The sequence below is a fragment of the Lactuca sativa genome, chromosome 5 (genome assembly GCF_002870075.4).
Source record: "Lactuca sativa cultivar Salinas chromosome 5, Lsat_Salinas_v11, whole genome shotgun sequence".
NCBI classification, from domain to species: Eukaryota; Viridiplantae; Streptophyta; class Magnoliopsida; order Asterales; family Asteraceae; genus Lactuca; species Lactuca sativa.
In genome coordinates, this window is record NC_056627.2 from 169,544,013 (window position 1) to 169,571,486 (window position 27,474).

The 27,474-nt window shown below is 33.6% G+C and overlaps 2 protein-coding genes across 2 annotated transcripts; one reads left to right on the forward strand and one right to left on the reverse strand.

The window, feature by feature from the left end:
- Positions 1 to 6,530: 6,530 nt before the first annotated feature.
- LOC122198263 (polyubiquitin 11-like) lies at positions 6,531 to 7,957 on the reverse strand. Its single transcript, XM_042902636.2, has one exon. It carries the CDS (start codon positions 7,761 to 7,763, stop codon positions 6,744 to 6,746), a length of 1,020 nt encoding a protein of 339 aa, XP_042758570.1. The 5' UTR covers positions 7,764 to 7,957; the 3' UTR covers positions 6,531 to 6,743.
- Positions 7,958 to 20,742: 12,785 nt separating this feature from the next.
- On the forward strand, positions 20,743 to 22,172 carry LOC111891341 (uncharacterized). The gene is made up of 3 exons (XM_023887395.1): positions 20,743 to 21,285; positions 21,377 to 21,608; positions 21,697 to 22,172. The coding sequence occupies exons 1-3, from the start codon at positions 20,743 to 20,745 to the stop codon at positions 22,170 to 22,172; spliced, it is 1,251 nt and encodes a 416-aa protein (XP_023743163.1).
- The last annotated feature ends 5,302 nt before the right edge of the window (positions 22,173 to 27,474 follow it).

Sequence of the window (27,474 nt, forward strand, 5' to 3'; positions counted from 1 at the left end):
TCCACTCGGCGAGTCGGACCTATGACTCGCCGAGTCCAAGGCTAAAAGAAAGGAAATACTCAAATAACATTTACGTACCAGGAACCGGGTGCTACATCATAGGTGTGTGCATTGCGATTAATCCGAGGTCTTCTTTTCCAAAACGATGATACCTGAAACCAAAATTGTATACCGTAAGCACAAATCTTAGTCAGTCCCCCAGAGCATACCCCACATACAATCCACATAACACATATCATATTAGCTGTAAAAACTATCTCTACCACATAAGCCCTGCATATAATCATATAAGGAAGCCATAGAAAACCCTCCAGGGTCTTACACCTAGTGCCACAGGAACCCCCATGTTGTCTTATTTGCCATGGGAACCCACATATAGTCTTCCTGCCTTGGGAACTCCCACAAGGTCTTCCTACCAAACAAGACATAATGCAAACTATACATACAAACATATGAGCTAAACATACAAACATATAAGGATGCCCCGTAAACCCTCCAAGGTCTTACACCGGGTGCCACTGGAACCCCCACGTGGTCTTAGCCCACTGTCATGGGAACCCCCACATGGTCTTAGCCAAGAAAGCCATGGGAACCCCTACATGGTCTTACATCTGACTGCCTCGAGAACCCCTCGGGGTCTTCCATGTTAGGCATTATGAATGCTTCAGGTATAGGATCGATTGCATACGCTATAATATTCTTGCATTCTAAATTTTCCAAATACCTAGGGCATTAAGATGGAAAAAGGACTAGAACCGGATATGACTAAAGTGGTTAACAACTATTAAGGACAATCTAAGGTTCGCCAAGGATTGGTCGCTTGTAGTTGGAAGTATAAAAATGGATGGATCATATTGACATACTCTGAGAAGAGGTAACTCTTGTTCAGAAGTGATAGTCAAAATGGGAATATGGAAATGTTTCCATAAGAGGAAGTTATTCTTTAAATCTATGCAAGATTAGGAAACTTTTATGCAAGAAGGATGTTCAAAGGAATGTACTTTCAATTTGAGACTTCGTTTCCATGGAATTGTTCTCCATTGGAATACTTTGTCATCTCTGTTACCAAGTCTCTGTGACTTTTGTGCGTATTCATTACAAGAGGATCATTGCATATAAGTTCAGAATCTAACATATTATACTAATTGGAAAGAATTTGATATTCTTACATTTACGATAAATATTTGGAATTATGAAATGAGCATCGTTGAAATGTTTTTCAATTGATCTATTTCACAAAGCCAGGACCATAGACAAACATAGTTTGCATGCTTGGATCATGGCATAACTATTGTTTTAATTCAAGTATTAAGTTGATAAATCGAAACATTATACAATGAATAATGAGTAATCAATATGGCACTCAAATGTTTTAGGGCCATATAGGATTAGTATTATTCTTGTGTTTCACTTTGCATGTTTTGACTTCCTGAATAACTAGGTTATTCAAACCACCCACAATCGATCATACTTTGGAAGTAGGTATTGAGGCAAGACTGTCATGAATGGGTCTGTAGTTTGTCTAGGTGTTTTAGACATAGCTACAGTGTTCATGAGTACTCCTAGAATAAGATTCGAGTATTGGATTCAACCCACACTCATCTGAATCACTTCATGGATTTTTTCACGAGTGATTGTGAGACGATAATATATTAGATTCTTGAAACGGAGACATCTGAGTTGTAGTTGCAAGTCGGTTGCACATTGACGTATGTAAACGTACCAGTAACTTGGTGCTATAAAACATATTGTTGTGTGTAATTTGATGGGTAAGTACAAGCAAGCATTTGGGTCGAAGTTTAACTATTCCCTTTACCCTATGTGGATAAAAGCGATATATGTGGGCCCCTCGATGATTTAGTGATGACAACCCTAAGTTCTTGGACAAGCCTGGACTTATTTGATTTGTTCAATTAGTCAGTCGTCATAAATCGGAAATCGGGAAACAACTGATGGACAAAGAGAATGATTAAAATCCATGTCTCAGACCATATGATATCTAGAATGGAGGAATATATGATCCCTAATCTAATGGACGCGTCATTGACTAGGTCAAAGTTCGACAGCGGCTTTTAAGAGATATGATTACTAGTCGGGTTGTGGAGTCGTACTTGCAATAATAGTTATCAGACTTATCCAAGTGGGAGACTGTTGGATTAGGTTTCTAAGCACTATAATTGGTATGTACTTGACCCGAGGGTAGCATGATCCATTTGGGTTTCATATCACCAGGACAATTTGATAAGATGGAATTTTGAGAAGAGGTTATTTATGGTTTATTAATATATTATAAGTTATAATATATTAATATGAAATCATATTATTTAATTCGTATTGATCAAGAATTAGTTTGGAATTAATTTTGTGATCAAAAGAGACTAATTAAATATAAGGGGTTTATTTGGTAAATCATTCATTCTTATGGTGTAGGCCAATGATCCACGATTCCTAAGGTTGGGCAAAACCCATGTGACAATCCATGGAGGTTTAAACCCATGGAGCCTAAGGAATATGGAAATTCATGCCCATTAGGGTTTACATGGTGTAACCCTAATCATGCCACACTATATAAGAAGTCCCTTAGTATCCAAAATTACACACTAGTGTTCTTGGAGTCACTATAGCCGATTTAAGTGGAAGAAACTCTCTCAAAAGTCATCCTTTGTCCTAGGTGTGTTGTGATTCCATTTGAGGTGCAACATTTGGGGAACTAAGTTCTTAAAGGCCAAACTCAAGAAGTTCTACAAGCTACAAAAAATAGGTAATTCTATAGCTCACTTTTATGTTGATTATGTAATCTGTATGCTAGTTGTAGGCTTAATACTTTGGAAACAATATTGCATGTATAATTAGAGAAAAATAGATCCAAAGCATTTAGGGTTGTATGTGCATCATAGGATGTTGTAGTATACTAAAACCCATCAATAAGGCCAAAAGGTGGGGATTAAGATGCTTAATTAGGGTGCAAAACCCCGAAATTAGGGTTTCACTCTGGCAACCCTACTCGCCGAGTCGAGGGCTCTCGACTTGTCGAGTAGATAACTGAAAATCCGCATCCAATAATCGTTTCTACTCAACGAGTCTGGGACTTCCAACTCATCGAGTAGCTCTATTAACATGAATAATTTATAAATAAAAGCGTACCAGAAACCAGGAGTTACAGGGAGAGAGATCTAGTTGTTGCAGTTTAGTCTTTTCAAGTGATTGGGTTGTTTGTTGGATTTAGTTGGGTTCCGAGTGGTTTATTGAATTTTCTTTATGGATGCTTTGATTTTATGAAATGGTTGGAGGAAGAATATAGATTGTGTTGGTGTTGTTTTCAGAAATCCTAATCGAGTCGGATTTCGAGGACAAAATCCAGATTAAGTGGGTAAGAATTGTAACATCCAGTTTTAGGATGTTTGTAATTTAGAGATATTGGACCATAATTTGATCGATTAAAGGTCTTGGGCTTCAAGTGAATCAAGTTTAGACCTTATTGGATGTTCATAAAGTTGGTTAAGCGATTTAAGCCCTTAAATTGTTCTTTGGAGACAAAGGGTAGAATGGGAAAAAGTGATTTTTTGAAATCTTTTCATGTATATATCAATGAATTAACTTCGGTATTCATTAAGTCAAAATTAATTATATAAAATTATGGGGCTTTCTAATATCTTCGCATGCATATAAAGATAATTGAAAACGAATTTGAAAAGAAGAAGTTATGATTGTTTAAACTCACAATGGAATAAGTAAAAACTGGTCACCACGGTGTGGTAAGAAGATTATAATGGTATGGTGAGTTGTGTATCCCAAACCGGCGGCAAGGTAGCTTTGTTACCTATTCCATTACAAAAAAATCGTCCTACATCTCTATATAAACATAAAAATTAGGTTTTTCTTTGTATTTAAAGGCATTGTTTCATGTTTTAGGTCATTTTTCAGCGTCCACCACATCAAGAGCTCCTCAGGAGCAAACCCTAGCCTCCCTTTCACAACTTGGAGCCTCTCCTCTCTACTCTCATCCTTTTTGGTGTTTTGTGGCCTTATAGTGTTGTATTCTTTCAACATTGATCTTCGAAGCTTTGCAACTGAAGAGTTCAACCCTCATCAACCTTTTAGACCTTGGTATGTCTTAAATACTCAAGCTTTATTAGTTTTTACCTATTCATCTTGAAGTAATTGAAGTTTTAGTGCTTTACTTGATGTTGTGGTCCCTTGGATGGTTTTATCTATAGAGTTTGGACCACTCCATGATCTCTGGGTGGTGTTCAACTTCATATATGTTGTGTTGATGAAGTTTAGAGTGCATGCAAGGGATCTCTTTACTCCATACATGAAGAAAGTGGGATTTTGGACTTTTAAGAAATTAGTGTTTTAGATCTAGTTGATTTGGGTTGTTTAAATAGATAAAGTTGTAATCTTTATACATTAAGACATCATTTGGATCTAGATCAGAGCTTTGGAGCTCTAGACCTAAGAGTTAAGAACTTAATGGATTAAGTTGTTATGGACGTTTATCGTGGGACGGTGAGGAGGTGTCTATGGTGCGGTGGATTGCGAGACCCGCATCTATTTTTTCATTTAGTGACCACGATGTCGTCAAGAGATTTTGGCCATGGCATGGTGGTCAGTGATGGTTAACCGTTGACCATTGAGTTTTGACAATGTAGTAAAACTTAGGGTTTCAAGTAGTATTATGAGGTTTGACTTTTTTAAGGAGGTCCGTGTAGTTGTTTGGCGAGTCACTGAGTGTTGATCTTTCAGCCTGTGTTCAGGTGGGTATTCTCATTGTATTACTTATATCATATGATAGATGTGAGTCGTTAATGACTCGAGGTTGTTGATAACCCAAATTATTGTTTGTGAGTCGCTAATGACTCGGTGTTGCTAATAACCCAAATTGTTGTGCTTGAGTCACTGATGACTCAAGGTTTCTGATAACCCTAATATGCACTATTTGAGTCGTTGATGATTCAGGGTTGTTGATAAACCATAGTTGTTATATATGCTTAGATGTATTGTGTTGTATGTGATATTTTTGGAACTCACAAAGTTTTGTGCTTAAGGTTGTGGATTAAATGTTTTTAGGTACTTTATCAGATTTTAGGAAGGCGAAGGAAGGACTGTACACACACATCAATAGATTATTAATTCAAGAATCATTGTAACATATGTCTTGATGTTGAGAACACCATACAGTTTTTGGTTGGATGGATTAATGGTTCACCAACAATTGTAAACGAGAATAAGGGAGATAGTAGAGAGGATTGTAGAAGAGAGGAGGGTTTGGTGAGAGTAGGATCGAGAAGAAGAAGGGAAAAAAGGAAAATATAGATTTCTTTGCTTTAGTTTGATACCATAATAGAGATTGATTTTACCATGAATGTAATCTTCATTAATTCAAGAATATGTGTATACAAATACAAAGTATTGGCCTACACCAAATACATGGGCTAACTATATAACACAAATGGGCTACAATAATACAATATGTATACACTAAGAGGAAGCACCATTAACTAGCTAATGAACATTGATACCTGAAATCAAAATCTAAATCGTTTACAAAAAAACGAGTCATATTCTACAATTTAATTTCCGATCACAACGTTGGATGAAATCAAAACCTGTAATAATTTTCTCCCATATAAATTGAAATCGATAGTCTTTCGGTATCTGTCGATTGTGGATGAAATCGTGAAATCGCCAGAAAACTCATGAACCATTCTCTGGAAACTCAGGAATGTGAGATCGAGGGTAGGATGGATGATGTGTGAAGGGACGAGAGGAGGGTCGATTTTAGTAGCGCTAATTCAAGAAGAATCCAGTGGATCGTAGATTACGACTTCTTCGGTGAAGGGTGGTGTTGGCGAAAGTACGTTAAGGTGAGGCGTTTTCCGATGATGGCAATTTCCGACGATGAAGTTTTGAAGGGAACAAGAGACAAAATGATCACGATAGGAAAGAATGGTGAGAAATGTAGGTTAGGTCAAATGGGTAGTGATAAGGTGGTGGAACTCATACATTTTTTAAAATACATCTTGCTAATAAAATTCAGAAAAAAAAATATTTTAAGGTATTTTGGACATTTTAAGTCGTATAAGGACTAAACGTGTAACGAAAATACATAATAGGGACCATGCGAGTTAAAATAAAAGTTCGGGATTAAGGAAGCAAATTACCCCAAACCACACGAATTATTCATGTAATTTACCCTAATAATAATAATAAACTATTATTTATTTGAGCTTCACAAGAATGTTCTATGAATCTACACTAGAAAATCGATTGTTAACAAATGTATAAGAAACTACGATCAAAATTCTCAATAGGCACATCCTTCTTAGAATAATACTAGCAAGATAAAAAAATAAATAAATAAAATAAATAAATAAATAAAAAATTAGCTTTCATCACATGAGATGTTATCATGATTAAGTGATACACCGGGTCTCAAAGAATTGTTTAACTCAATTTGACGTATTTCTTGGTTACTATTTTTGTTGTACTTGAAAAAATAAACGTACATAAGTAAATGAAAACATGCTGCTATTATTACATTTAACCATATAAAAGATACTGTAAATTCTATATATCAAATTCCAAACAACAAACAGTTTCTCTCTTTTGAGACAAGAACTGCAGGATTCGATTCTAAATAATTAAAATAAAATTCCAACTTTTAGGATATTTATCAGAGCTTTGTTACCGGAGATCTTAGTTACTGGTTAAAAAGTACCAAACTCATATGAAATTAACATTTAATTGAGGAATTTAATGGTATCCGAGATTTCCACCTCCAGCATGATGATCTTCCAGTTCCTTTTCAAATTAATCACAACATAAATCAGCATATCACCTCTTCCAAGCCTCAGAACCAGATCCAATGTAGATTCTTGTTGGATATTATAATCCGCCAAAGTTCTAAAATCCTTAAGGATCTTTGCAGAAGTAACCAAACGTTGATGATGTGGTCGAATCCCTTCAATGTCATGAATCTTTGCCTTCAAATCATCAATGGTCCCTGTAGCTCCTGGAGAAGCCTGGATGGTTTTGCCTGTCAAAGTCTTAACAAAAACATGATAACAACCTCCATACATCTTCTGCATCACGTGCACTGTAGATTCATTCTGGATGTTATAATCACCCAAAGTTTTACCATCCGCTAGATGCCTTCCATCATAAAGTAACAATTGGTGTTGAAATGGAATCCGCTCAATGACCCAAATCTTTGCCTTCAAGTTATTAACTGTCTCCAAGCTCTCCACCATCAGCCCAATCATCTTCCCATTTAAATTCTCAACAAAAATCTGAAAAACATCTCCTCCCCACCCACGACCAAGAATAAGGTCCAATGTAGATTCTTTTTCGATGTTATGATCCCACAAAGTTTTGTCATTCTCAAGCTTCTTTCCAGCAATGAACAAACGCTGTTGATGCCATGGAAACCCCTCAACGGCCTGAATTTTTTCCTTCACGTTACAAATGGTTTCCGAGTTCCCCACCACCAGCGTGATGGCCTTCCCTGTCAAAGTTTTTACAAAAATCCGCATATCATCTTCAAACTTCAGACTCAGGTGCAATGTAAAAACTAATGGCATGTCGTATTCTTCCAAAGTTCTAGGACCCTCGAGGTTCTTCCCAGCAATGATCAAAAGCTGATGATGCGGTGGAATCCCCTCTATATCCTGAATCTTGGCCTTCACTTTACCTATGGTATCAAAGCTTTCAACTTCCATAGCTATCGTCTTCCCCATTGGCATTCTGGCAAAGATCCGCATCCTGCGACGAAGATGGAGGAGGAGACGAAGGGTAGATTCCTTCTGGATATTGTAGTCTGAGATGGCTCTGTTATCTTCCAACTTCTTGCCGACAGATCAGGAGTTATATCTTATACAGAAAAAATCATGGCTTTGATGTTGTCGATGGTATATCCAAAGTTTCGACCTCCGAGTTAAGGGGTTTTGCCGGTGAAGGTCTTGATGAAGATCTGCAGTAAAGAGTGGACTCGTATTGGATATTATAGTCGGCTATGGAATCAATAATTTTGACTTTTAGATTTTTACCTTCTCAATATCCTTTGTCATTTTCAAGTGCCAACCTAAAAAACAGAGAAACGATAATATTTAAATATCAGAATTAATAATTTTGATCTTTTTGATGGTATTTAATTAAAATAAACTAGTTTATAACACCTGTGAATCACCTTGATACAATTAATTAAATTTTTATATTAAAATATCAAAATTATTAATCATTTATTTTAAATAAATTATTAGTTACGAGATATTTTTTTACTTATATAATGTTATAATTGTTGATTTAATTAAATACGTGAAATTATATCAGTTTACAATCTGTATTAATTTAATTTTATTTTTTTATTTTAATTTATTAATTTAATATAATTAGAATGACAAAATTCAAATTTTAAAATTTAAAATCGAGAATTAATTATTAATTTAATGTATGACATATAATATTAATAAAGAGTTTAATAATATGACACTCGCAAAATTATGTATTTTGTACGTAATTCTTTTTGTTGCGACTTTTTTCTGTGACAGAAGTGAATAGAGAGAACTATCCTTTTTGATTTTTGATTATCTTTTATAATTAATTTTACTATTTTTTAAATATTAATGGGTGGGACCTACCCCACACCCTTTATCATCTTCTATCAACTAGTGTTATACCCACCCGTTGGTCGAGTTGACGGATTTAAAAAAGAAAAATGGATTGATTTTATTTTTTTTACCAAGTGAATGTAGTTTCTAACATATTTACTAAATATATTTAGATAACTAACAAAAGGTCTTTCTTACTTAAAAATACTTACATTTGGTGATGTGTTGTTTGTTATAATGTCCTATTTTCAAGTATATTGTTATATTTTATAGAGTTTTTTAATTGGAATATAACATTTGCAATATATATTTATCAAATTAAATAAACATAAAATGTAAATTATACAAAATTGAACTGAATGACAATAGTATTTCCCATTATGGTTAAAACGCCTATTTGCATGTAGATAAAAGAAAAAAAAAAGGTACATTGCAAAAATCCATACTTTACTATTTCAAATAATCAAACGAAAGTACATTGTTAGAAATGGTTTCTTTTTTAACATAATTCAATTTATATATTTGACAATAATCAGTAAAATTATTGGATTAAAAAAATGTAAATTGCTATTTTATGTTTAAAAAGATAAGTATGATGTTATTATTAGTTTCAAGAAAAAAGTACGTTGCCATTATTGTTAAAAATATAAGTAATATTTTCCAACATCACTACTAAAAAAGCGCTATTTCCGAGGGACACTTTCCTCATAAATTCCTAGGAAAACGGCGTTTCCGAGGAAATGCCGAGAAAATCCTATGTGTCGGTAAAACCCTCCTAGGAAATGTTTTGTAAGGGATTTCCGAGGAACTTTCTGACTCATTACCTAGGAAATGGTTTTGTCGTAAGTACTGAGGGTTTTCCTAGGAATTTTGTTTCCGAGGAATTTCCTAGGAAGATCATTTCCGAGTAATTTCTAAGGAAGATTATTTCCGACGGATTTCCGTGGAAGTTAATTTCCGATGAATTTCCGAGGAAATTTATTTTTGAGGAATTTCCAAGGAAGTTTATTACCGACGAATTTCCAAGGATTATTTTTGAGGGATCTCCGAGGAAAATTTTTTCTGTGGAACCTTTTAGGAAACTTTCTTCACAACTTTTTGTGACACTTGTTCGTGACAGAAGTTCCTAGGAATTTCCTAGGAACAATGCAGCTGTAAAAAAATAAAAAAACCAAAAAACCAAAAAATTTAGCCTAAAATGCAGAAAAAGAACTAATACAAAAAAACTTAGTTCATTCCATATATCTAAAAGTCATACAAACGTTTACACTTTAGAACATAAGTTTCAACAATCGTGTAAACCAAAAAGATAATATAGAAGTCTTAAAACCATACAAACGTTTACAACAAATAACCTAAGGAGCATTCGATGGATTGGATGGATTGTCGGGACGGTTATTAGTGTCATATCGTCTCATGAACTCGACCATTTCCGTCATTTGTTTTTCCATTTGTGCTTGTCTTTTGGCCATTTCACCATTTTGTCGGACCAATTCGACATGAGCTTCTTCCAATTCCTGGACCTAAAAAAATGTTAAAAGAAACATACATACATTAGTAACATAAAAAATAGTAAAAACAAAGTATATATTAACATTGATATCTGTTATACCAACATATATTTCACTTATAAATGGAATGAACTTAAATTTTCTTATTCACAATAGCAACATATTATCATTTTTATATACAATAGCAACATACTTTTATTTTCTATCAATTATAGCATTTCACCTTTTTTCATAATACCAACATACTATAATTGTTATTTATTATCAAAGACCATATACTTCTATGTTTTTTTAAATAACAGCAACAACTTTATTTTATTCATAATAGCAACAAACTTGATTTTTTATCTATAATAACAACATATTTTATCTACTTTGCATTTTTTTTATGTCAAATAAAAATACCCGCTGTTGTGACTGCTGGTACTCAGAAGAGGTCGGTTTGTTCCTGTTGGATGATGTCCCCATGACAACGAAATGTAGATCTGAACTTCCTACCCCGTAAATACGTCTGCACTTGCCTCTCCTTTCTTGTGCTTGCACCCACAAGTCAACATCACCATCTGGATGTTAAGTTAGGTCCTCCCCATACTTTTCAACCATGGCACTAGTGTATCTCTCCTACAATTTATCAAAACAAAACGATTGTTATTATTGTACTATTTCAAATTGAAGCACTAATTATCTATAAAGGAAAAGATAAATTACACATATTGCTCTAGCAGTAGGTGTACAAAACTCTAACTCTTGAATTGTATCATAATCTTTAGCCATGAATTTTTTTTCTTGGCCTCTGCAGTAAGGTGGGTAATAAGAAAAAGTTCCAGAAATGTAGGGATACGCTTCAATTCCTTTTGCTACATAAAACACATAGTATAATTAGTGTAATCTATGATTAAGTAAAACCAATTACTGAATTATATGAATATTGATTCGCATAATTACCAATTCCAGTCGATACTGATCATAACCCCTGGATCCCCCTGTATATCTCGAAACTGTACCGGTGTCGTCACCGCTCATACGGTTGGCTCTCCCGGCCACCGACTTCTTTCTCCAAGCATCTGTGTCCCAATACTATAAAAAGAATATGTAAGATAATATATAAAAGGCAAAAAAAAAATAACAAAAAAATAATAATATATTAATTAGCTTACTTTACACAAATCCTTCCATACGTCCTCATTGAAACTAATAGGCTTAAAATCACGCATGATTGCAAAGTCATTATTTGTGTTCAGGATGTTGTGACCGGCCGCTCGATCTCTATTTACATATTCATGTCGATATTCACTCATTATGTCTGAATAACGATCTTGCACCACACTTCTAAATCCACTCTCGATCATTCCATCATTTACCGAATCCCACCGATAGTATTTCTGTTAAAAAAAAGAAACTAAAGCTAAAAGTGCAAACATAAAACAAATCAACTTAAGGTATGCAAATTATTAATTGATATTACCCCAAAAGCACGAAACATTTGCTGAAATACTGTAGGCGGAAGCTTAGTAAATGTGGGCCATGCTCCATCCAAAAATTGATCAAATATAAGTCTGATCTGATGATGTACCTGATAGGATGCAAACCTACAACAATGAAATATAACAAAATTAGCATTTTTATAATATCAGTCAGCAACATAAATTTAACTATTAAAATGACATACTTTTTTCCGAACTTCTCAAGATACAGCCTAGTATCGCCATATCTATGAGGTGTATCTGCGACATTTGAGTCGTGTTGCGTATCATCATCATCTTCTTCTTCAGAATCATTGTCAGGGTCGATGCCAGAATTATGGGCCTCATGTACACGACGACGTTTAATTATCCTCTGCGTATCGTCCATTTGATCAGATATACCAACATCACTAGTACTCCCAGCGTATCTATGACCTAAGTTCTTAGCATCATGAACACTCAACGGTGTAAGCCGTGTACATCCCTGTCGCTGTCGGTCATTAGGACTGGAGTCCTGAGGTCGACTACCAGTACTGTCGTGGCCATGGGCAGAGTCGTGTAGTCGACCACCAGTACTGTCACCACCACCATGAGCAGAGTCATGTCGTCGACTACCAGTACTGTCACGACCACAAGCAGCAGAGTGATGTGATCGAGGTTGCCTTCCACGACTACCCGACATAATGTGTGTATCCTGCATTTGATTAAACAAGAACGGTTAGATACAAATATGATAAATCTCATATAATTTAAAGTGAATATTGGTATATGATAAATCTCACATAATTTAAATTGGAAAATAACAAACAATGCTCCTAACAATCAAGTTCATTTTTGTCTGAATCGTGGTCAGAAAAATCCATTTCATCTGCTTCATCGCTTGTATATTCTTCAACTTCAAATTCTTCATCCTCACCGGTTGGATTTGTGTGTGTTACTAGGCATAGGCGCTCACTAGTTACGTCATTCGGTAACTCAAACCGTTCATCGATCTGAAATAATCCATCTGCTTCTATGTTTTCATCGTCCGCTTCAGGTTTGATTCCTTCATATACCCCTCTTGGTTTTGTCTTAACAACCGCCCATATATCTTTTGTTTCATTATTCACACAAGGGTATGGTGTATAGAATACTTGTTCTGCTTGTGATGCCAAGATAAACGGGTCGTCAGTTTGAAGTCAGGACTTGTGTTTAACATCAACAAGCTTATTTTTGTTAACTACTACACCGCAGTTGCTATCAAACCAAAGACATTTAAACATTACAACAGTTGAAGGCCCGTTACCACGATACTCAAGCTCTAGTATCTCGTCCACTAAGCCGTAGTAGTCAGACTCCTCGGCGTTGTACGTCTCCCCTCTCACACATACTCCATAATTATTAGTCACATGTCCCTTACCATATTCCTGCGTATGGAACTTATAACCATTTACAAAGTACCCATTGTGAGATTTAGCGTTCCGCGATGGTTTCCTTGATAAGATTTCCAAACGTTTACCGTTATGGTTTCCTTCATGTGAGTCTATCATTACCTATATTAACACACACGTATTGTATTCGTTAACTATTTGTAAATTTTAAGCATTATGATTTAATTAGTTTTACTTACACGATTTTTAAACCATTTGGCAAAGTATTTATCTCTTAGACACAAAATTGGTTCATCCGGATACATTTGTGGCGCCACTTCATCGAACGCGATGACGTATGGGGTGATTTCCTCACAATTTAGTAGAATATAGGTATGCGCTTTATCAAGTTCTTGAGGAGTTAGAAGTCTTTTTTTTCCACCTTTTTCATATAACCTTCTCAATGGAAAGACAAACACGCTTATTTGGGAGTCTCCAATCGAAGAGCTAGGATGTTGCGGTGCAAAATTACGAGGCTCTCGATTATGACGTGTCTCAATCGTCTGACAAAAGTATAAAGAACAATAGCTAGCGATTTCATTCATTAGATGTTCCCTGACGATTGAACCCTCAACCCTTGCTTTGTTTCTAATTCTTCTTTTTATCAAACCAAGTTTCCTGTATTTAGAGATTACCGAGAATATGTTAAGGATACTAAACATAATTTTGAAAAACGTTTGATCTATATGATAGCAAAATGTTTTATTACCTTTCATATTGGTACATCCATCTATATTGCACTGGATCACCAAGAATAGCTTCATCAACTAGATGTATGACCAGGTGCTCCATGGAATCAAAGAAACCAGGAGGGAATATTTGCTCCAACTTGCAGATGGTTTGAACAATAGTGTGCTTCATGTTATTTAAGTCATCTAGATGCAACGTTTTCGAGCATAAGACCCGAAAGAATGTGCACAACTTTGTTATTGCCTCGTATATATCTTTTGGAACAAACCCTCTTATAGCAAGTGGAAGCAACTGTTGCATAAACACGTGACAGTCATGGCTTTTGAAACCATAAAAACTGTAATCTTTGATGTTTACACAATTCCCTATGTTTGAAGCATACCCGTCTGGAAATTTGAGCTTTTTTAACCATGCACAAACTTTTTTAACGTTACTTCTTTCCAAGTGTAATTTCCCCTATCTTTGGTCATCTTTCCATTGTTATCATAATAGGGGTTTAATAGAGGTCGGTCACAAAGAACCTCAATGTCTTGCCTTGCCTTTATATTGTCTTTAGATTTGGAGGCGCCCATACTTGTGCCCATACACTATATAAAATGTATAATGTTATGTTTTAAGTATTATGTTATGTTGGTGTGTGCACTTACGTATGTATATATTATGCATAACTTGGTAAACTAAAACCAATTCATGTATAATGATGTTGTACAAAATATTGAACGAAAAAAATCAGTGTTTCATATTTTAATATTTGAAAATGGATTCTTTTCCTAGGAAATCTCTAGGAAATTTATGGGAACTTCCGATGGATTTCCGAGGAAATGCCTCATTCGTCACAAATTTGTAGGAAATGCATAGGGAGTTCCAAAGGATTTCCTAGGAATCAAAGTCATTTTTTCATTCATATTATTTTTTATTCGTTCCATACTTTGTGTAACTTTGTTATATATGAAATACTTTTATCTTACCAAAATATGTATTCTGCACATACATAAACATAAATATATACACATACACTATATTGAATGTGTAATTGTAAACAAATGTTTTGAGTAATATGTTATTGTGGGGTACAGACTTACGTATGTATAAATCATGCATAACTTTGTAAACTAAAAACAATTCATGTATAATGCAACTGTAAAAAAATATTGAACGAAAAAATAAATGTTTCATATTTTAAAATTAGAAAATGGATTTTGTTCCTAGGAAATCTCTAAGAAAAATAAGGGAACTTCTGATGGATTTCTGAGAAAATAGATTAGTCGTCACAAATTTATGGGAAATGCATAGGAAGTTCCAAGGGATTTCCTAGGAATCAAACAAAATTTTTCATTCTTATAGGTTCAGATGTTATTTTTTATTCATTCCATATTTTGTGCAACTTTGTTTTACATGAAATACTTTTATCTTACCAAAATATGTATTATGCATATACATAAACATTAATATGTAAACATACACTATATAAAATTTATAATGATAAACAATTATTTTGAGTAAGGTGTTATGGTGGTGTGCACACTTACGTAAGTATATATCATCGCATAACTTGGTAAACTAAAAACAATTCATATATAATGAAGTTGTACAAAATATTGAATAAAAAAATAAATGTTTCGTATTTTAATATTAAAAAATGGATTATGTTCCTAGGAAATCCATAGGAAATATGTGGGATGGATTTCCGAGGAAATACATTAGTCGTCACAAATTTAAGGGAAATGCATAGGAAGTTCCAAGGGATTTACTAGGAATCAAACTCATTTTTTCATTCTTATTATTTTTTATGCGTTCCATACTTTGTGAAACTTTGTTATACACGAAATACTTTTATCTTACCAACATATGAATTATGCACTTACATAAACATAAATATGTACACATACACTATATAGAATATATAATCATAAACAAATGTTTCGAGTAAGGTGTTATGGTGGTGCGCACATTTACTTATGTATATATCATGCATAACTTGGTAAACTAAAATCATTTCATGTATAATGATGTTGTGCACAATATTGAACGAAAAAATAGATGTTTCAACTTTTAATATTAGAAAATGGACTGCGTTTCTAGGAAATCCCTAGGAAAAATTTGTGAGGTTCCGATGGATTTCCTAGGAAAGACATTATTCGTCACAAATTTCTAGGAAATGCATATGAAATTCCAAGGGATTTCCTAGAAAGCAAACACGTTTTTTTCATTTTTATAGGTTCAAACGTTGTGTTTTTTGTTCCATATTTTGTGGAACTTTGTTATACATGAAATACTTTTATCTTACCAAAATATGTATTATACACATACGTAAACATACATATATGCACATACAATATATAGAATATATAATAATAAACAAATGTTTTGAGTAATGTGTTATGGTGGTGTACATACATACGTAACACAAGTGTCTATATAAATTATTTAAGTCTAGTAACAGTCATGGTTTAATTTGTTTAAGTAACATAAGTGTCTATATAAATTGATCATTTGTATGCTAGTTCCTAGGAAATGCCTCGGAAATACTAAGGGAATAACGAGGAAATTGTAGTAAGTACGGCATTCATACGAAAAATGTAGGGACAATGACTGTATTCTCTACTAAACTCGATATGATTTATTTTGTCACAAAGGGAAAAAAATGTTAAAAAATATTACTAAGGAAATACCAAGGAAAGTTGGGTATTGATAAAGATCCTAGGAAAAGCGTAGGAAATACCGAGGGAATACCGAGGAAAGTGTAGTTAGTACAACTTACATGGGAAAAATGTAGGAACAATGAGTGTATTCTCGATATTTTTTGTTGTTACAAAAAAAAAATTGTTAAAAAAAATATTACTAAGGAAATACCGAGGAAAGTTGGGTATTTATAAATATCCTAGGAAAAATGTAGGAGCTTCCGAGGGATTTCCAAGGAAAACGCGTTTATGGTTATTCCTAAGCATTTCCTCGGTAATTGGTAGGTCATACCGAGAAATTCATTTTCCTCGGAAATATCCATAGGAAATCCCTCCTTTTCTAGTAGTGCATGGACCAATTTTGTAATCCTTTTTCTAAAAATGGACAAATTATGTAAGATTTTTTTGCATAGAAACGAATTCGGATAATAGTAAGTATAATGTTATTATAGCTAACAAAAGTAACTTGCTGGTACACATTACAAATTTCTAAGTATGTTGCTATTACAGCTAAATGAATGTAAGTACATTATTATTACGTCAATTTTGTCCACATTAAATGAAAAATAATCGACTATATGGTGTAGACGAGATTAAGTATAGTAAAGTCATTTAGTCAAATAAATAAATTAATAAATAAACATCCTCAAGTTGTCCACATGGAACTAAAAGAAAAAAAAAAAAAAACAACACCTTTGTAATCTAACCAAAATATGTTATGTACTTTAAATTTTAACCATAATAACAATATAGGTACAAAAAAAATCAAAAATAAGTAAATCCCCACTGTTGTTTTTATTTTTCGGCCACATCATACAATGACATAATATTTTTTTGTCATAGAGACCAATTATGTAATCATTTTTCTGCCACATGGATCAATTATGTAATCTCTTTCTACCACTAGGACCAAATATGTAATCTTTTTATGCACAAGGACCAAATCTGTAATATATTGCCTGCACATGGACCATTTATGTAATGTTATCGTGATGATGTCAAATAAAAAAAAAAAGGTAAAAATAGCCAAATAGAAAGTTTAATATTCGAATAAGAATAATCATCATCAATGAATGAATAAGGCGTGCGAAATATGTGCTTGTTTTTCAGCCTCTTTCTTGTTTGATTTTGACAAAGGATTGAGTTTTATATCTCAACTTTAAATCTTTTATAAAAAAATGTTTATTAATTGTATAATGACATTATTATCTTTAAAAAAGAGTACAATACATTAAATGGTCCCTATGGTTTAGGGTAATTTGCGCATTTGGTCTCTAACTTATTTTTTAACTCGAAAGGTCCCTATTGTTTGTTTTTGTTACACAGTTGGTCCCGTTCTTACCTAAAAAGACTATTTTGCCTTCGATTTTTTAATTTAATTAAATAAACACACCCTCAACCCCACCCTCTTCACCTTACCTTACCTATCTTACCATTTTTCCCTATTTAAATAATAGTCTTTTTAGGTAAGACAGGGACCAAACACAAAACAAAAACAAACAGTAAGGACCAAATGCGCAACAAAAACAAACAGTAAGGACCTTACAAGTTAAAAAAATAAATTAGGGACCAAGCGCACAAATTACCCCAAACCATAGGGACCATTCGTGTAATTTACTCTTTAAAAACCTATTATCTCATAATATCTTATCATCTTAATCAAAGTTATTTGTTTTTAAAAATGACACACATAAATATTACAAAAAATAAACACATATGATATTCCTTAAAAGTAATATTATTAAGATCTATGTAATGTTGTTCCCTATAACATTTACAACTCATAAAAGTAGGCCTTGGTGCCGATACCGTCTTGCCATCTAGTAACATTCTACAACTATAATAACATAATAACAATCACACAAACAATCATACATAGTAACATTCACACATTACAAACCACTTTTCAATAACATAACATAATAAGTTGGTCCCTAAAGCATATTAACAATCACAAACATAGTCACACTCACATAGTAGGATGATGTTTTTACAAACACATACATTAACATCCATACATCACAAACAACACATACAGTAACATCAATACATCACAAACATAGTCACACTCACATAGTAGGATGCGGTTTTCACAAACACATACAGTAGCATCCATACACAATCAGAAACAGTCATATTAATGTTTGTCAAAAAAAAGAAGAAAATCAAGTATGATGCCATATTTAACAAAATATAAAATGAAAGTATGATTCTATATTTGACCAAAAAAATGAAAGTACAATGTTGTGGAAAAACAGAAAATAAACATATGATGTTATATTTAACAAAAAAGAATGTACATTGCTGTGAAAATACGATGATATAAAGTATATAGTGCATTAGAGTAACATGCTATAAAATGCTTGAAGTCATTTTAGTCAAATGTGCTTTATAGGATCCTGCTTTCATAGCATGTATTCCTTCATAAACCCATAAACCCTTCAATCGATCAATTACTTCACAATATTGTTGTTGTCGATCACTATTCCCTCTTCTCCACTAGCCATCGGCCCTAGAAGTCATCGACGACAGGTTTACTGCTTTGCTTCTTCTTCTTTTTTTTCTCGTCTAATATCGTTCTCTACGACAACCTGTTTGCGTTTCTTTTTTTTTGTTCGGTGATGCATACACAGACGATGAACCATGGATTATTCTTTCTTTCTTCATTCTTGATTGTTCTTGTTATTTGTTGCATACCTGTGATATTGTTTCTTCTTCTTCTTTTTTTTGCTCCTACCTGTTAAGAAACTGCCACTGCCCTGTGATGCTTGATTATAACGTGCCCTTGTGATTATTCATGATTTTCTTCATCAATTATTGTTGTTGTTATTTGCTATTATTGATGGTTGTGATTCTTATTTGTATTCATTAATTCCTCTGCCTATTTTGATTCAACATTAGGTTGAAATTTAAGAAGTTTCTTCATTCATTATCATGTTTTAATATAGGTAATGGACACTGTCAATGTTCATGATATGGATATTGATACACCCAGAGTGAAAGTTACAAATAGGTTTCATTGAGATCCTCATACATTCAAGATATTTCTTGAGGAATGTGTGACCGAGCTAAAAAACGGGAATAGACTGGGTACTTATTTCAAACAGCTCGCATGCCAAAATATATGTAAGAGGCTTTTGTAACGAACGGGTAAAGAATTGGACAGAAATCAAATGAAAAACAAATGGGACATTATGCGGAAAGAGTTCAAATATTATGATTGTTTAACAAGACTAGAAACGGGAATTTCAACTGATCCCGTGAAAAATACAATCTCAGCATCAAAGGAATGGTGGGATGAGAAAATAAAGGTAATAATTAAAAATTTTATCTAACAATATATTACTTGTATTGTGTTTTTCATGACATTCTCATTTTGTACATATAGGAAGATAAAGAGTATGCTAAGTTTAATGATAAGAATTTGGATGTATATCAAACATATTACAAGGCTTTATTTCGGGATACTGTAGCTGTTGGAGACAAGGCTAAGGTACTTTGCAAATTTGGCGACGGTAGCACTCCGGATGATGTACAGTTTGTGGATATTACGGATGGAAAAGAGGATATTGACGAAGTCCGCTTATTTGATGATGTTGATCCTTTTCTCACATTTTATAGTTCTAGTATGAAAAGGAGGGGAAAGAAGCTAACTCCCAGGCGTGACAAGAAAAGAAAATTTGAAGGAAAAAATGAAGGAAAAAAAAGGAAGGAAAAAGTGAAGGAAACTCGTCATATGAAGAGAAACTGGATACTGTTTTTGATGTTTTGTTAACAAGGAGCACTCAACCCTCAAGACAAACCACACAGTCACCCCATTACAAAAGAATGCATGACAATTGTCTCTACTTTCCCGGTTTTTGAAGAAGGCTCAATAGGATATTTAGAAGCATTAGAGGTCTTTTTAAAGAAGCCAACTCGTCAGAATTTTATGGTTCCAAAGACTAATGAAACAAAGATGGAGTTTCTCAAGAGGCTTATAGAGAAAGAGAAGTAGTTGAATACATACTCTACTTTTATGTCATATGTTAGACCTATCCTTTTATGTCATGTGTTAGACATACTCTACTTTTGTGGTCAATTTTGCCCTTTCCCCATGATTATGTTTTGTTTCCTTTTCTATGATTTTATCTATTAGGTAGACTTTAGATGGTTGTCATGTGTTAGACCTATCCTTTCAACTATTATGTTAAATTTAAACGGTTGTTTTGTGTTTGTTTTATGTAATGTCGTTTCGTGTTTGTTTTGTGGTCAATTTTGCCCTTGTCCCATGATTTTGCTCTTGTTTTCTTTTCAATGATGTTGCCATGATTTTATCTAGTATGTTGTAAAATTCAATCTCAACCTTGTTTCCTTTTTGTTAGTAACAGGTTATATTCATGGCCAGTGTCTGTGAAAGTGACACCTCATATGACAGTGATGACTTATGTGATGAAATTGAAGAAAATGAAGAGATTCAAACACTTCTTTTATGTGGGCTTGCTGTCAAAGGGTTACTATTGACTCAGAAATTGAAATATGTGCGTAGACGTCGCCGTTCGTCTTCGCGCACAAGAAGAATGCTTATCAATGAAATATTCAACGATCATGAGAGTCGATGTTATGAAATTTTCAGATTAGAAGTCCCGGTTTTCAACATGTTATGTAGGGATCTTGTTGCACATTATGGGTTAAATAAATCACGTCGTGTATCTATTGAAGAGTCCCTTGGTATTTTCTTGTTGTACTTAGCGCATGGATGTGGAAATCGGTTAGTTCAAGAGTTTTGTAATCATACTGGGGAAACAATCCATAGGCATTTTCATAAATTCTTGGATGCTGTGGTTAACCTAAGTAAGTACAACATCAAACCAAATGCTAACTACAACAAAACTATACCAGAACATATTTTAAATAACCCTCGGTATTATCCATTCTTGAAGGTAGTTATTTTGTTGTAAAGTTATGTTATTTGGTGAATTTGTGTAATTGTAAAAATAATTGGTAACTTATTATATTTTTTTGAAATTGTAGGATTGCATTGGTGCCATCGATGAAACACACGTGAAGGCCTCTGTTCCGCAACATGACCAAATCAAATTCATTGGGAGAAAGAATTGTGTTACTCAAAATATTAGGGCAGCATGTGATTTCAACATGTGCTTTACCTTTGCGTGGGCTAGATGGGAGGAGACTGCACATGATACGAGAATTTTCAATGAAGCGCGAAGGAGACATGAAGTTAAGTTTCCACTTCCAGCCGATGGTTAGTATCATTACTTATTAATAAACGTTTTATATTTTCAAACGGTATAAATGACTAACAATCATATGCTTTACTTCTACCTCTATAGGTAAGTATTACCTTGTAGACGACGGATATCCTAATACAAAAGGTTATCTTGATCCCTATAAATGCTCAAACATCCGTTATCATATTCCTGATTTTCGACGTGGACAAACTACTACCTTGCGGAAACCAAAAGGCTTCAAAGAAAAATTTAACTATTATCATTTGTCACTTCGCAATATAATTGAACGAACTTTTGGAGTCTGGAAGGCTCGATGGGTGTTACTAAGAGATATGCATGTAAATTTCGGCTTTGAGACCCAAGTTAAAATTGCGCTAGCTTCAATGGCGATTCACAATTACATTAGAATGAGCGGTAGTTGTGATGCAACATTTCAAATAGCGCAAGAAAAATCCTATATTTCGCGCAATCATGAAGGACCCAATGATGATATTGAGCCACATGACAAAGTACCAAGTAGACAACGTAGAAACTACGATATGTATATGAGTGCAGTACGTGATATGATTGTGGTATAGATTTTTTCAAGGTCAAACACTTGTGCACGTAATGGAGTATGATTTGTTTTGAAACTCTTTAGTATTTTCATTTTATGGTTTAATGTAGTAGCATGAAACTATTCTGGGTAATATTTTGGATAATATGGATTTGGAATGAAATTTGTGGACTTATATATATATATATATATATATATATATATATATATATATATATATATATATATAGAGAGAGAGAGAGAGAGAGAGAGAGAGAGAGTTAGGTTCAAATGTTTTTATTATCTATTGTGTGCTTGTAGGATTGATTCTGGACCAATCATTTTAGTTATTTTAAGAAAGTCATTAATGCATATTAAATGCTGAAGTTCTAATTAATGTTCATTATATCTTTAACATCTAATATGCATTAATTAATTTCTTAAAATAACTAAAATGATTGGTCCATAATCAATCCTACATGCACACAATAGATAGTTATAACAATATAACCTAACCCTATATATATATATATATATATATATATATATATATATATATATATATATATATATATATATATATATATAATTTTTGCATGATAAATGTTTTTTTAGTTCTTATGAATAAAAAAATTTGTTATTATTATTTAAAAAATTGTTTTGTTTTAATAAGAAAAATATGTTAACATATAAGAGGAAGCTGTTTTTGGTCATTTTACTCGTATAAGCTGTTTTGTTTGCCAAACACTTAAAAATGTTTATTGCTTATTGATTATCCCAATACAATAAGGTAATCCAAACACTTTTTAAAAAACTGCTTATTCCCACTACAATAAGCAATAAACAATAAACTAATAAGCTAAAAACATATTTATTAAAACACCCCTTTAGTATAAATAAAAACACACCAACCTTTAAAAACCGATCATGCATATTGATTGTTTTATGTTTCACCCCAAATTCCTCCGTTTCACTTTCCATTTCACCACTTTACCATGTGACCTTCATTCTTGTCGGCGTCGTATCCCAACAAAATATTGCTTTAGTTGACATTTCATGCTTTACCGATTACTTCATGTTCTAACACATGTAATCTTTTCTTCAAACAAGATTGCTTTGATGGATGATTTTGCTTCTGATATCTAATCTTCATATGTACAAATGTATATTTCTTTGAGAAATTGCTGCAAAAATTGTAAGACGAGCAAGTGTGGCCGTTTTCTGTATATATTGCCATATTGGCGATAAATTAGGGCTAAAAATTAGGATGATATGTCTGTATTTGGCGATTCAAGTCATTTTTTAATTGTTTTTTTATATTAATTTGATATTTTAAGAATATTGAAAATTAATAATATTTAATTTTAAATTATCTTTTTGTTTATTTATTTGGTAACAAATATCAACGAAAACAACTACGTATAATAACTTAAAATTAATATTTCTTATTTATTTAACCTTTTTCAAAATGCCATTTTATATATGTATATTTCTCTACCATTCACTATTTATGAAAAATTTAATTATTAACTAGGTGTCAAACCCCGCTTCGTGGAGTTCGGTTATGACCATAGTTTTAATTTTTTGTTTGTCGGTTATGTATGTGGTGTAGCGATAGGTAGTGTATTTGTAAATAGTATATAGAAAAATATAGGATTATTGATCGATTGTTTTGGTCGTTTGTGGTATGCTTTGACAGTTTGGGAGCACTATCAAAAATATAAAATCATTAATCAAAATAGAAAAGATTCCCCCCCCCCCCCCCCCCCCCCCCCCCCCCGCTTTGTAGGGGTTTGATTAGTGCAATAGTTTCTAGAAATTGTTTTCTTTATCATTGGGTTTCTTCATTAGATTGTTATATACTGTTGTAGTATTCATAACATTAATATGAATGTGTTTGGTATTAGAGATACAGAAACTGTAATAAAGGCATTTATTTATCATTAGATTTCATTATATAGCCACTAATGTTCCACTGATCATAATGATGATAAAATCAAACATTTTTCCAGAAACCATCTTAAAATGTTATAAAAACTTATTTTCATAAAGCTCGACATTTTTCTAGATTTGAAGCCATATCAGATTTAGCAATAGTTGTTGCAGCCTGCAAGAAATAGCAACATACTTTAGTTGCTTTATTTGTTATAATAACTTGGTTTAAAGTACAATGCATTAGTAAGAAAAAGTAGCCAGTTGACTCAATAAGTCAATAATAACAATAATAACTCATCCAGTGTTTGATCATTTCCAAATTCTAAAATCCTATCTCAGTATGCGTGTTGCTATGTCATTTTCTTTCTTTTCCAACCCGTAATAAAAATGTAGGAAGGTCATATCATAAGTACTTTAAACTTGGCGTGGTTATCATTCGATTTTTTTTATTCAAAGCATTTGATCTGAATAAAAAAATTATTAAAAAATTTCATATTAAAACAATAAATTTACATAAAATGGAACTTCCAGAATTTTAACATCAAAAAATTGAAGAGAGAAAACTTAGTTTCTTTTCTCACCTGGCACAATGAAGGAAATTATGTCTCTTGGTGACCTTGTCCTTCACCATATTGTTCTCCAATATCGGGCATTCCCGCCCTTTCTATTGTTGAAGATCCATCTGCCTATTGATGTAAAAAATAAATGTAATAATCATGAGGACAACATATTCTGTCGAGGAATTACCTCTACGTAATTATTAAAGCATCTCACTATTTCTTTGCATAAATTCAATCATATTGTTAGGTGCAATTTGTGCACCTTTTTGCACACCTTTTAGTCCTATTTCATGCATTTATTTAGCATAATTGTCCTTCATTTGTCTTGCATTTCATCATATTTCATGTTAGTCTCTAGAACAACCTTATTTGTACATTTTTCATGTCTTTTTCAGGTAAACCGGAGGTTGGAACGCGCTTTGGGAAGTTTCGGGAAGCATTGGTGAAGATTTCGGGATGATCGGGCGAATAACGAAAAAGTTGGAAAAATCAAGTTTGGATTCGGAGTCAGAGGGGTACACGAGCCGTGTTGGATTTACACTGAAAATTCAACAAGGGCCGTGTTGACCAAAATGGGAGCTGTTGACCATGCTGAACACGGGCCGTGTCAGTTTTACTCTATGTCCAACACGGGCCGTGTTCGACCCAAAAACCAACTTTTGGCAGTTTTTCCTATCTTTCATATTACGGGAAATTGGGTCATTTTGGGGGGACACAACATATCAGAACACATTTGGAGGAGGATTTTCAAAGGTTTTTGCAAGGTTTGGATTAGCAATCATTTGGAAACATTATTTCTAGTATTTGTAAGTTGTAATTGCTCTTTAATTCCATCTTTTATTCTTGTGATCTTGTTCTAGCCATGTGTGGCTAGAACCCTAGTTTCTCCAATTTCATGTTTTGACTTCTTGGTAGTGACTTCAATCATATGACATGATGTTTGTTCTTCATTTCTATCTAATGAATTTGATTTTGCTTCAATCGAATGTTTGATTCCAATTGTGATTCTTATTGGCCATTTGAATTAGGGTTAGGTCGTTCAAGTTATTCATTTTGCAAAATCCGTAATTGTTTTGTGAATTGAACTAAGTAACAAGCATTAAATTGACCTCTATTGAATGAATTTAATGTAAATCTTATTCATACACTTCTACACTTCCGAGCTTATGAGGAGTATTGGGTGTTGTTGGGAACATTCACATAAAGCTTCATGCAATCTTATAATCTAATTCTAAGAGCTTGTTTAGATTAGGTTAATAAGGTTAGGGTTAATTAAAGAGCTTGTTTTGGTTAATTAATATGGTGATTGGGAAGTGTTAGAGATTTTTAGCACTTTCAAGTACCAACTTAGATAGAATCGAACGAATATTATGTCATCTTTGAGTCACATTGCTAAGTTGTCATACATGAAGTTAGAGTCCTTACAAAAAATTTGAATCTAATTCACTCATTTAGCTGATTGCGTGTGTTTTTAATTTGTTTGTTTAGTCATTGCACTCTAAAACCCCCCTTGTTACTGTTGGTGACTATAGTACCTTGTGCAAAGAGGTATAGACTAATTATCCTATGTCTGTGTGGATCGACCCTGCTTGCCTTGTACTACCTTTTAGTGCAATATAGTGGGATTATTTTGGAGTATATCGTACCCCTTTATTTGTTGGGTTTGATACGCCTAACAAATTGGCGCCGTTGCCGGGGACACGTTGTTACTAATTGTTTATGCCTAGATTTTTGTGAGCAGGTACATCTCTATAAAAAAACAAAAAAAATAGAAAAAAAACAGAACAAAAGTGTCGCTCAGAAATGAATACTCCTTACATAAAAGACCAAATTTCTGAGCTAGCTCAGTTAGTTAAGATGATTGGAAATGACCAAAGTACGCAACCCATACCTATTCCTTGCGATTTTTGCACTCAAAATGGACATCATTCCGATATGTGTCCATACCTACAAGGAGAATGGGAAGAAGTGCAAGAAATGGGAAGCTACTACTGGCCAAACCAATGGAGTTATGATCAACCTCAACATGATCAATGGTGGGAACACAACCAAGCTTGGGGAAACAACCAATGCCAAAACCCATACCAAGCTTGGGGAAATGACCAATATCAACTAACACCACAGTTCCAACAACTATATTCTCCACCTCCCCAGCATCCTGAAACGTCGAGCATGTCCTTGGAAGACATTGTCAAAAGCATTGCCACCACTACCTAGATCTTCCAAGAAACAACCAAAGCTAGCCTCAAAAGCTTAGAGCAACAAATTGCACAACTTACTCAATCTGTGAGTATATTGGAAACTCAAGGAAAATTACCATCGCAGACCGAAAAGGACCCAAGTCATATTGTTTTTGCCATCACCTTGAACGATGGGAAATCTTTTGATGACCCAATATTGCAATTTGAAGATGGGGAAGAGGAGGAAGAAGTAGAAGTGGAAAAGGTTATCGAGGAAGAAGTAGAAATTGAGAAGGTTGACATGGAAGTTGTAGAGGATGTGTTGGAGATTGATGAAAGAGAGGCTGAGCCACCAATTACCAATGAGAAAATCCTTTCACTAGTAGACCAAACACTAGAGCCAAAAACTGTCACACCCCAAAACCAAGAACAGCAGAAACGTTCTGGGGCGGAGGACGTCATGTACAGTATCACAACAATGAAAAGTAGTAAACAAGCAACAACATCATCCATTGCATTGATAATATAATTCTAATACAAGTGTTCTGCCAAATTATAATAGACACTAAAGTATAAACAAAATGAAAGATAAGTCTTGAACGAGCTTCATCTTCTCTAAACCTTGCATCGGTACCTGTCTATCGTTGACCTGAGGATACAAGTATTTTGA

Excerpts from the sequence above, each read along its gene's own strand:
- LOC122198263 (XM_042902636.2), bottom strand. The coding sequence starts at position 7,763 with ATGCGGATCTTTGCCAGAATGCCAATGGGGAAGACGATAGCTATGGAA.
- LOC111891341 (XM_023887395.1), top strand. The coding sequence starts at position 20,743 with ATGGCCAGTGTCTGTGAAAGTGACACCTCATATGACAGTGATGACTTA. Across the intron at positions 21,286-21,376 it reads GGTATTATCCATTCTTGAAG|GATTGCATTGGTGCCATCGA; the intron begins GTAGTTATTTTG and ends TTGAAATTGTAG. Across the intron at positions 21,609-21,696 it reads GTTTCCACTTCCAGCCGATG|GTAAGTATTACCTTGTAGAC; the intron begins GTTAGTATCATT and ends CTACCTCTATAG.